Source organism: Balearica regulorum, chromosome 3 (assembly GCF_011004875.1).
Source record: "Balearica regulorum gibbericeps isolate bBalReg1 chromosome 3, bBalReg1.pri, whole genome shotgun sequence".
Classification (NCBI taxonomy): Eukaryota; Metazoa; Chordata; class Aves; order Gruiformes; family Gruidae; genus Balearica; species Balearica regulorum.
In genome coordinates this window covers 32,722,670-32,735,330 of record NC_046186.1, presented here as the reverse complement: position 1 = coordinate 32,735,330, position 12,661 = coordinate 32,722,670, and the positions used below count along the sequence as shown (strand labels likewise).

General features: G+C 37.9%; 1 protein-coding gene across 7 annotated transcripts in view; it reads right to left on the bottom strand.

The window, feature by feature from the left end:
• COL19A1 (collagen type XIX alpha 1 chain) overlaps positions 1–12,661 on the bottom strand; it is a 205,459-nt gene that overhangs the window by 106,196 nt on the left and 86,602 nt on the right. For all 7 annotated transcript variants that reach the window (XM_075747427.1, XM_075747424.1, XM_075747428.1 and 4 more), the window contains one exon: positions 1,967–2,020. In XM_075747427.1, coding sequence (XP_075603542.1) covers positions 1,967–2,020 — 54 coding nt within the window. The remainder of the gene's footprint in view (positions 1–1,966; positions 2,021–12,661) is intronic.

Sequence of the window (12,661 nt, the reverse complement as noted above, 5' to 3'; positions counted from 1 at the left end):
TCGTTATACAGCACTGCAGATTACACCCACGTAAGCAGATTAATGTGATTATTTCAGAAATATCAGATGTTACATTTCTGTATGAGGAACGAGTTTGAGACACTCTGATAGCAACCAAGACTCAATGATACACAGTCCTTTAAATTTAAACTTAATGACTGGCATTTCCATGCACAGTGATAACTGAATCCAAAGCATTTCATAGAAGTGTTGTTAAAAAGGAATTATGTGTCAATTCAAACAATATCATATTATATAGCCTTGTGCAATTTTACTTCCAAAATGTTTTAATGACAGTTCCCATGAAGATAATTACCATTTCTTGACACATTAGAACAGTTCAGTAAATATTTTGAACCATAAAGGTTTGGTATTTTACACTTCCACAGTGCCACTATGTCAAATATCTTCTAGAGTTCACCAGATACTTGGTATACCTTACTCTTCCTAAAAGGTTTAGGCAACAAGATCCCATGCAGTAAAGGAGATCATGTAAGACCAACACAGAAATGTCCCCAGAGCTACGGAAAGAAACACAGATGTGTTTTTTCCATGCTGTCAGCATCTATGTATGCATAACACAAGTATATGGTTCACCTTTACAGGCAGGCAGGCTACAAGAGAATACCTCTTTGAATACCTAAATGCAGTTTCAGCTCAGTACATAGCATGTGTTTTCGTATGGAAGACATCCACTATTAGTAAAAAAAAGCCTGATTTTTCTAGCATTAAATTAAAATAACCTAAAATAGGAAACATATTTTTATGGTTACTGTGTGTGTAGAAAGCCAGATGACATAAAAAGTGTCATAATTATGTAGTCTGTTTTACTGCATTTTCAGTAGACTCAGCTAGGCTGTCATAGCATTTTTGTGTCAAATGCTGAACCTTTCACTGTTTTGGTAAAGTTGCTTAAAAAAGCTTTGCTGAATGCTTTTTCCAAATCCTGTACCTGGATTCCAGTACTAATGCCAGTCATTCCCCGCAGAATTTGGACAGTCAAGTTCAGATCCCTCAGTGAGATGCTCTCTGCCTTCAAATGTGATGTTTTGCAATGGAAGAGCCAACAGTATCCTGCATTAAAAGCTAACCCCAGGTTGAAACCCAGCTAGGTCAAGGAGGAGACAGGAGGGGAGGAGGGGGATAAAGAAAACTGCTGGCTTGATTTTATTATTATTATTTTTTAAATCTTGATGTTGAAATCATGCTGGTTGGCCATTTTAGTATTGCATTGAAAAAAAGTATCTGATTTTCTGCCCTCTCATCTTGGTTTAAAATATACAAAAATAAATTAGGCAAAAGTAAGGTTTATCACTGGGCATGTCTATAGTTGTTAACTCAGGTTCAAACTTGAATGTGAACTCAATGACCGGGGTTATCCGGTATTTTTAGATGCAGATTCATGCTCTACCTTAAATACGGACCAGACCAATTAACTAAGTAGGCAGTGAAATCTGGCAGAGAAAAAAAAAAGTGAAATTTTAACTCAAATTCTCTATCACATGAGCCACATGGCAGAGTGACCGACCCGTGGCTCCCATTCAGGAATGGCTAACAGCCTGTGTATTATCCTTTTCAGAAACCAAGGCTCCAGGCCTAGCTTCACCCTGCCTGCAGAAACGCCCTCTTTTCCAGCAGATTATCCACCCACAAATGATTCTCATCTATATTGTGTTGCTTTAATCCCCACACTTATTTCAGTTTATCTTATGAGCCCTCAGCAAAAATATCACGGAACCTACCACATCCTTACCTACAGCTCTCGTGTCCAACCTGAAGCCCTAAGAACTCATACCTCACCTGAATGTAGCTCTTTTTCTTGCCCCATCATTTTGTGGATGTTAACTCTCTGAGCATACACATTTTCTGAATCCATCACTCTCCTTTTAAATAAATTCTGAATTTCATTGCTTAACCATCCCCCCAAAAGTTGGTAACTTGACTGTTTCAGTATCATTCAGTTTACCTCTCTTCCATGAATGCCTTCTCGTCCTGGTTCTCCTTTATCTCCTTTTTCACCCTAAAAGAATAAATATTTATTTTATTATATATACAAGACAAATACTAACCCATGACATTTTTTAACAGGAAAAATATTTGAAGATTCTGATCTGTTCTACATGAAGTGTAACATATACATTGCTGCCTGCACAAGCAAAATTATTTCTTACATTCCAACATAAATTCTTTCCAAATAAATGCCTCTGAAAAATGTCTAGCGCTCTGAGAGCTATAGCCCTCTGTACTTCACAGTGCCACTGAACATCCATAAAGACTCACCACAGAAAAAATATTCTTGGTTCTCACAGTGCTCCAAGAACATGGTGGTGAAACGGAAATTTACACTGAGGAACAGTTTTCCTTTTGAAAATCTTAACATTGACATGGAATTAATTGCTTTCATTCTGAGACTGTTTTTAAACAAACAATTCTTGTTTTAAATATCTGATAACAGAACTGTCCTCAATATTATCATTTGTCTTTGACTCATACTGGTTTATGGTTCACTGACTGCACTTGAAAAATGGAAACAATTTTTGTTCTGAAAATTTTCTCGCAAGTATGAATATGAACAACATTAGGAATCACAAGAAAAATATGGTGGGAAAGATCCTTCAGAATCAACTATACAGGCTGGTTCCTGTGTTTGCTCATGAAACACTGACTACAAAACACAATATTCTTTGTAGGATACATGAAAGGATTCAGTTCTGTATTATCTCTAACTACCATGGCTATTCTAGTTAACACACATTTCATCAAAGTGAAAAAAATACACCTGCCTCAGAAGCATAATTCAAGGGAGAATGTCTTCCTGAACCAACAGGTATAAACAGCTCTATAATTGCATCTCTGTCACTAGACTGAACTTTGTCAAATCATAAAAGTAACATAATTCTGATAAAAGCATGAGGACTGACTTCACTAGAGTCCAAGCTCTTCATATCAACCAAAGAAATGGAACAGCTCTGCACTGAATTTCAATTATCTCCAGGGGAGTACATTTGTCTGAGCAGAACCTATTCATTATGTCAGCACCATCTTCATAATTCTGTTAGGTAAATGGTACTGAACTGAGATCATTCAGCTAACTCCATTTGTGACACAGCCCTGATTCAGAGCTATTCCTCCAGTGGCAGTGACAGAGGGCATTTCATCTAATAATCAGTTCTGCAAAATGAGTTTGTATGAGCTTTCTCAAACAACTGACGCCTACTGACAAATTAGCAACAGCAAACTGTGAATTTAATCATCCCATGCACAAGATGGCTTTGCTAGTTCATTGTTTCCACTTTAATACATCTTGTTGATAACAAACCTAATGCTACGTATTAGCCTGAATCATACTGTTAAGGTTTTTCCTCAAGTATTGCCTTTCTTGCTTGTAAAAAAAAAAAAAAAATTAAACCAGATAAATCTATGCATTTATTGCAAAAGTTTAAATGACACACAACAGTTATATGAATTTAACACTGGTTATTTTAGCATGTTTAATCTATAAAGTCCTCTTTGTTCTATGGACTAAAGCATCAGTTGTGATAGTAATTTACTTTTGCTGTCAGTTTAAAAAAATAACAGTTGAAGTCCCAAACTTACTACTCTTCTTTAAATAGCTCACTTAAAATGTTTTGAAGAAACTGCAAGAATGGCATTTTAGTTTTCATCACTGTGACACACTGGATATTTAATACTGCTTTCAGGATCTTTCAACTAGTATCAGTTATACTGCAACAACCTTGCAACAGCTACAAAGGTACAGTCATATATTTGACATAATATCTCCTTAACTGACATAACATATTTCTAGGAGATTTAAAAATCATTTCAATTTATGAAGCTGTTTTTACTTCTATGATTTGTTTATCTGCTTTCATAGAATCATAGAATCATAGAGGTTTGGGTTGGAAGGGACCTCCAAAGATCATCTAGTTCCAACCCCCCTGCCATGGGCAGGGACACCCTCCACTAGACCAGGTTGCCCAAAGTCCCATCCAACCTGGCCTTAAACACTTCCAGGGATGGGGCATCCACAATCTCTTTGGGCAACCTGTTCCTCACCACCCTCACAATAAAGAATTTCTTTCTAACATCTAATCTAAATCGACCCTCCTTCAGCTTAAACCCATTACCCCTTGTCCTGTCACTACACTCCCTGATAAACAGTCCCTCACCAGCTTTCCTGTAGGCCCCTTCAGGTACTGGAAGGCCGCAATTAGATCTCCCCGGAGCCGCCTTTTCTCCAGGCTGAACAACCCCAACTCTCTCAGCCTGTCCTCATAGGAGAGGTGCTCCAGCCCTCTGATCAGCTTCGTGGCCCTCCTCTGGACTCGCTCCAACAGCTCCATGTCTCTCCTGTACTGGGACCCCCAGAGCTGGACACAGTACTCCAGGTGGGGTCTCACAAGAGCGGAGTAGAGGGATAGGATCACCTCCCTCGACCTGCTGGTCACACCTCTTTTGATGCAGCCCAGGACACGGTTGGCTTTCTGGGCTGCAAGCGCACACTGCCGGCTCATGTTGAGCTTTTCATCCATCAATACCCTCAAGTCCTTCTCTTTAGGGCTACTCTCAATCCATTCTTCACCCAGCCTGTAGCTGTGCTTGGGATTGCCCTGACCCACGTGCAGGACCTTGCACTTGGCCTTGTTGAACTTCATGCGGTTTGCACGGGCCCACCTCTCCAGCCTGTCAAGGTCCCTCTGGATGGCGACCATCCAGCCAATTTCTTATCCTTTCATACTTTAAGAGAAAATTATATAAATATGTACAGATTTTCTTCAGAAGTAGGAGTATCCTGTAAATTCTTTGGTGGATACCTAAGGTAAAAGTATCTTGTCACATTTTCTTATGCAACATCTACATTTACATAAAAACCTAAACAAAGAGCCTAAAACAAAAGATGACCCTCTCCTCACCCTGGCTTATCATTCGCCTTGATGTTAGATGAACAGCATGCGTTGGAGACCATGTTTTTTTCTTTTACAATAGGCAGGCAGTAACTTCAAAACGTTGGCGGGCAGTTCTAGACACATACAAGTGTGGTTGGTGAATGCAGGGAAGAAAGAAAAATTCCCTTCCTTACAATTTACAAGATATTTGGATTTATGATGATGAAAAGCACCCCCTGTCAACAAGCCTGGACCTCTGCAGTCCCAAGAGCTGTGAGCTTCCTGCCAGGTATGCAACTTTACTATGAATCTACTCTGATTTTTTAATGGAGTAAATGATTTGTCCTCACCAAGTCTGTCGTATGGAATGTCCATGTCCTCTGTGAAGCCAGAATTCAAATCAAGCGGAGGTCCAATTTCGACAATTTATTGTCATGAGAACTGAGCCAAGTCATGCTCAATTCTGCCTTCATGGAGCGCACTATACTGCATAATTAACAGCTTCAAATGTAGCCAAATCGTAGAATCGCTGAAGTCACTCTGCAGTGCAGAGGCAGCTCTTAATAATCAACATTGTGGCTTACCTCACAGATTAACAAAAAAGAAAGAAAAATATGCTAATGCCATTTTATATCTAATGCTCCTGCCTGCTTATACTATATTCAGATGAGACAATTAAAGATGATTAATTGCAAAAACAGGATGACAAAACTGCCTGGATGCGATCCTGTGCAACATGCTCCAAGTGACCCTGCTTTAGCAGTGGGTTTGGACTAGATGATCTCCAGAGGTCCCTTCCAACCCCTACTGTTCTGTGATTCTGTGGAATTCACATCCCTTGTTTGTTAGTTAACTAAAACTAATCCAAAATAGCACTGAATTATTTGTATTTCTTTGGGTGCATTCTGCTTTCAATTTCCCCAATGGAAGAAGCAGATGAGGTTGCTCCAGTATAAGCGCTGGGAGGGATACAGTCTGCTGTGTGTAATAGTCCACACACTGAACTCAGTGATAACGTTCTTTAATTAGAGCCAGGGGTTCACGCATGGCCTCTGCAAGACTAGTACCAGCCTTCAACTCACTTAACTTTTTCTTTGCATACTATTTCCTCCTTATTGTAATAGAAAAGTATTGCATTTGGAAATAAAATACATTCATACCTAAAAATTTACCTAAAAAGGTGAAGTTTCTTTTGCAGTGCTGCGCTGTCAATGATACTAATCAGGAATTCCTGATATCCTTTGTTTCAAGGATTTTCAAGTACCATTGTTAACAATAGCTGAAATACTCTCCAAAGCAGGCAAGCTATAAAGTATCACTAACTCAGTGCGGATAATTTTTAACCTCTGAAGCTCTCTGATTTTACCTTACATATCTTCAAGATAGTTATGGCTTGCTTTTTTTTTTTTCATACTCTCTTGCATTTTGCTACAGCTCTATCACAGTAGAATGGTCTATGTGAACGTTCTTTTCTAGTGCTCATTTCTCCATAGCTTCTCATAAACTGAACCCAGCTCACAGTAATGCTTATTGATTTTTCCTAAATAAGTTATGAATTTAAAAAAATTAGCATTTTCAGTTAAAAAAACCCAAAACCTATGGCTCCTTCTGTTTCTGCTGACAGATGTCTGGAGAGCTGGGATTATGAAGGGCTCCAACCCAATACCCTTCTTATTGACTGACCTGTAAGCTTTCTGCAGAAAATGGGATAGTATACTTCAGGAAAGCAGCAATACTCAGGCTGCAGAACTTCAGGTCTGTTGAAACACTATACCACTTAAAAGGAGTGGAAATCTAGGCAGACTAATCATCTTTTAAACTAGTAAACTAAAATCAAGAGTGACGACCTGCAAGGATGTCACCATGAAGCCTGTGTCTCCCCAAACCCACTTATTTAGGATACTCGGACACAGCAAGACAGCAGGTGATCACAAAGCTTCATCAGCATCAGCAATTTAGAGAGCTTGGCAGATACACTTATCAAGCAACTGTGATCAAAAAACTTCTTATTCAAAACTGTGTTATGACTGTCTTGTGAAACAACCGGTGTCGTGCCTGACCAAGCCAGATAACATGTCAGGAGAAAGATCTTTCTTTCCTGCTTCACTTACATAGACTGAGCAATACTAAAGACGTTCATACCAGCTAACTACCGCTTAGTGTCACGCATCACATTTCCAAGGAAGCTCTCAGCATTTCTAAGCCAGAGAGGCTATATAAAGGCAAATTAATCCACCTCAAATGAATCCAAAATCTTAGGCACAGAATGATCTGAAGTCAGGCCAACCCGTGGCTCCAAAAGCACACTGATGAATTGCCTCTTCCCATCAACAGGAATGAGGCAGGCATCCATTTTTATTCTTTGTGGAAAAACCTTAAAATGCAAAATTACTTAAATCAGTCAGAACAGTGATTAAAAAAAAATCAAGTCAAATAAATATTACAGTGTAGTGCTCTCCAATTGGAGAAATCAAATGCACAAATAATAAGAATAATCCCTGTAGCATTACTGCAGAAAAGGATCTGGTGATTATCATGAATCATATAGTGAGCAGGAGTCTGTAACACAAAGCTATTTTTAAAAGACTAAACTCCATTCTCCATTTGGCAAATGCAAATTGAAAAAAATCCAGTTATTCTGACTTACTTGCCACTGATGAGAACAGTGAAAAACAGCATCTAGTTCAGGGCATCATTATTTTTCATGGAACTTTTTCACCTTTTAGGTATCTGCTCCTCTCCAAACCAGAATGACAGAAAGTTCGAAAAAAGGAGAGTGAACATAGGACACGTTGATGAATCTCAAATGTGGGAAAGAATGCTACAAATGAGACAATAAATTTTCCATAGTAAGAATACAAATAATAGGTCTAATTTGTAGCCAAAAGTTGGTTGTGTTTGTTGGGGTTTTGTGGTTTGTTTGTTTTTCGGGGGGGGGGGGGGGGGGGGGGGGGGAGCGGAATTGGGGTTAAAAAGGCAGAGAAGTACTGTAATGATCTATTTAAAAAATGAAATTGCCTTAACTGCACATTTTGCTTGAGAACGCTCTAGAAAGACTTGATGATACTTAATCGTATGTGTGAATTTATGGGGGTGAGGCAGATATAACCCTGTACACTCTTCCAAGATAACATTTCCTCTAGACTGCTCCTTGGTTCTGCTATGATTGCTCTCTCTTGGAAAAACGTGACAAAAAGTCACACATTAAAATAGTTTTAGCTTTTCTTAGAATGGCATCCTTGCTGAGTAAAGATTACAGTGTTTGTGGAAGGCACATGTCTTAAGGAGTCAAAATTCTCTCATTTAATACATAAATTCTCCTTTTTCATGAAGGCACTGAAAGACAAACAAACATGAACTCAAATGCCAGCAATACGGAGGATAACAATATGACACAGCTGTTTGTACTGTCACCATGCCATTATCACCAAGCACAGTGATTGAATAGTATCAGTTCAGAGATAAAGAACAGCAAAATAAAAATCAAACCAAATAACACATACAAAACAGGAGTGGACAGATAAACGTATTCTGAAAAGCTAGCAACCTCTTTAGATTGAAGGACCGTATCCACATTCGATATATAGTCATATAGTTTAGGTGTACTTTTACATTCTTCCTGAAAGCTAAACTCTCACCTTGCAACATCCACAAACACTGATTTCTAAAACAGTCTACCAATTCCATGGCACCCTGGCAGGCAATAAAGTGTCCTCAGTTATTGCCTTATTGAAAACTTTTCTTATGCAGCCTACAGAGTAATGATATACTTAAGAAGTAAGCTTTCAGAAAACTCTAATTCTATTCTTTCACATCTAGAAAATGCCACAGCAAGGCTACCAGCAGCACCTTATTGAAAATACAAGTGAACAATCCTTCGATCTCTTGATGTGTTCCTTACAGATCTCTGAATGCTCGCCTTGGTCCTTATCTTCAATGTAACCCTATCTTGTGGAAACCTAAACAACTGCCTAACATTCCCTGACACCAACCAGAGCTAGTAGTTAAGATCGTTAATGAAACACTAAAAGGCATTAAATAATGCTGTGGTAGGTGGAAAAATAATCTATGTAGAATAGTACATAACATACAGTTTCATCTAAGAGACTTACTAGAGCAAAACAAACATAAAGACACAACTTCATTCTTCTGGGTGATGGATGTTAGCCAGCACAAGAAGAAAAAATATTGAGATTTTGGATAAATCCTGCTTGCTACAATTTATGCAAGATTAACCACAATCTAACATTTAGCTTTGTTATTCAATAATAAATGCTCCAAACAAATGTTCTCAGGCTTAAGATGCTCACAGTTTGCTTTGCTTTTTGTCACATGAAATTTAGATGTTGTGGTTTGCAAACTTTGCTCTGTATGCCATCCTGCCATGGCTCATCCTATTTTCACCATTTTACTTTTTTTTTTTTTTTTTTTCCTTCAAACCTTTTAATGTCAAGGAGAAAAAGCAAACAAAATCAACATCCAAAACTTCACACTTTTTGGTAATTATTTGATCATATATTTTCAAACTTAACTTGAAATAAAAATTCTTAACCCTACATTTAAGTTTTATTCATAAAAAATAAAATTATACAACCTGAAGCATGAGCTGTCTGAAAGCAGAGTGTCAGTCTCCTAGATAATATGCATTCTTAACATCCACTTGAATATATTAATACTCTCTTCAGAGAAAGTACAGTCAGGTAAAATGTGTTTATAAGGAAAAGTCACTAAGCTTTTTCATGGTGATCTTCATTTGCAAATGCTACTTGGTATTTACGTGCAGAGGCTTTAGTGGATATAAATAGCTTTCTAAAATAACTCAAAGCTTCCCAAAAAAATCAATATGGTGTTTATTTAAAGAATTTGCATCTACAGAAAAAAAATCATAGAATATGTTTTAAAGACTCTAAAAACCCCACTGTGAATAGTAATGGATATTCTATTGTTTACTCACTCCATCTGGCTGAGTTCTATACTACATTCTATACATGGAATATCACTTCAGTTTAAGAATTGGTGTATTGCACGTCATTTATTGTGCTATACTTTTCCTCATGATCTTACAGCAAAAGGCCTTCCAAACTGTAAGACTCATGAGTTCAGTTGGACAACTCATATATGCAACTTTCCACAAGGAGGCTATACAGGGTACCTTCATGGTCCAGTTTTCCTCTCTTTCTACAGTGTCTCTGGCTAATCTCATTTGCAAAGATAAAATCAACAATCATTTCTATGAGCCATCATTTACACTTCGACTCCAGACTTGCCTCCTGTCCAAGCGAACATCTTAACTTTCCAGTATGTTCTTGTTGATATCTAACCTTCTGAATTAATTTAAAATGTTTCTTTCAACTTTTTTTTTTTTTTTTTTTTTGAGAAAGCTTTCTCTCGTCACTGAAAGAATTCTGATTCTATTGGTCACTAACAACTGGAATAATCTTGAAGTGAGTGTCTCAGATACAAATCACATCTGGACCATAGACATGTTTTTCAGCTATCTACAGAGCTACCACTTTCATCTGGACTTGATCACACTATTTTCACAAATGCTCCCTCAACCTGCTCACACCCATCCATTAGGAATGTCATTGCTAAAACTCTGTTCATCATTTATCTTCTCCTTTGTTGGTTCTCATGCACACATACTTAAACACTGGGAAGCATAAGTACTAAACTCAGTGCACAACTCGGCGTTGCAAGGCTTACACAAAGTCATACCATTTATCCCTGTTCAATAACTTCTCCCTTCAGCCCAATTCTTCTCTGGTGTGATGAGCACAAGATCTGCAAACAGGTGAAGCATGATCTTTCATATTATTTATTTTTCAATTAATCAACCAAGTCTGGTTATTCTGTAGGTATCCATCTTCTGTCTTAAGTCTTACATTTTAATTATAATATCTTTGGGATGTGATAAATGGTCTGCTCTGTTTTTGTACTGTGCCCAACACAAGGGAATCATAATACATGTTTTGACTTGCACAAATACTTGAGCTTTTACAGAATTTTGCTCTCACATCACTCATGAACAAAACTAATAGTTGAATTTGGCTCTATGTTTCCAGTGGCAAACTCCACAGCAATTTTGAAGTATCTTGCGTATCTATCAATAGATCAAAACTTAAAAAGAAAAAAGCTGTCTCATTTAATGAGCACATTATTTTCCCCTTTCTTAAGTAAATACCACAAATGGATTTGACTTTCAGCTACAATTGTTTAAAATTCTATCTGTCTTTTAGCGGGGAGGTTTCTGTTTATACTGGCTTAGTGTTAGTGTTGAATGAAGATTTTTCCGTAGGAGGAATAAACTAGTTGCTTTTCAAGGCTGGTCTCCTAAGGCAACCTAAAGCCAATCTGTTCTTGTCAGCAGCTGACAAATTGCATTCACAGAACATAGTATTTTTTAGACACCCATGCTTTCATGGTTTTGGCAGGCTATTGCTATTGTTATTTAGACTCTAAAAGACGTTCTGCAGATGGTTAAAGCAACATCAATGTTGGCACAAGCTGATGGACTGCTATGCCTTTTCTGCAAAGATTGCACCTCTAGCTTTATTTCTATCACGACAACCAAAATAATGGCATTTTCTGTCACTGTGATTATTAACCACATTCATCAGACCCACACAGTCAGCAGTTACCTCTATTTTCTTAAGACTACAGTAAATAATTTATTAAGATCATCAAAATGCACATTTGTAACCAGGAAATTGGGGTTTCAGTAAAGCTCTCATGGACCCTGGTACAATCTAAAGGTGTGATGTGTTCAGTCTTCTGATGGATATTTATCTGAGGAAGAGGCTTGATCTGTGTTCGAAATAAGCACACCTTGCTTAGTCAGACTTCACTAAGGCCAGTTCAAAACACAGCTAGAAATGTAGGAAATGGCTGCCTTTTGCATAAAAATTAATAATTACAGATTTAATGCAGGAAGTTTTCTCTCTTTTTGAGAGGATCAAAATCCACAGCTCCCACTTTCCTGACAACTGTCTGTACAACCAGCCCATAGGGTACTGTGCATGAAAATAATTGTCATATTTCTGTTCTAGCTGGACCACTGTGCAGTGAAGTGTGAAAAATCAATGGGTGCGGAATAAATAGGTGACAGAATGTCTGCAGCCTACGGAAGGGAAGGAGGCATCTTTAGAAAGGGCATCCTGGGAAATCTGAGCTGACTGGTTGGCTATTGACAACAGAATTAACACTGCCCTTCAATAAGTACATAAAACTCATAAAAAGAGTACAAGGCAAAACTCCTTATCTACGCACAATATATATTGGTCTCACCATATGAGGAAGATCAACGATATGTTTGCTGTAGACATCTAAGACAACTCAGTCTCCTTTCACTGTCACAGAAACTCTGAACTTCTGTTGGAAATTAACCGCTCTTCTAAGCTAGCATCTTTGGTTTCTTAAACTAAAATTTAAGAATAGACAAACATGGCCAATGAGCGTACTGTACAAAGTAGCAACATAAAGCTGCTGATCGGGTTAGCTACATTAGACACATACTTCTGCACAATTTACCATTCTTTAACTTTTGTGTGGATCTTTGATAAGAGCCTTAATAACCCTGACTTGTGTGCCCACTATGCTAGGTCTTCTTCAAAGTAAGTATTTCCTAGGTATGTCTACATTAGCAAACAGTGCGGCACAACAGAAGAGTATCTATGGAGCAAATGATGCAGAGTACCAGATGTTCACACTATATATATTTTGTTGGAGCTATTTCAAATCTACTTTGGAGTAGCTTTAGTCTGTTTTCATGA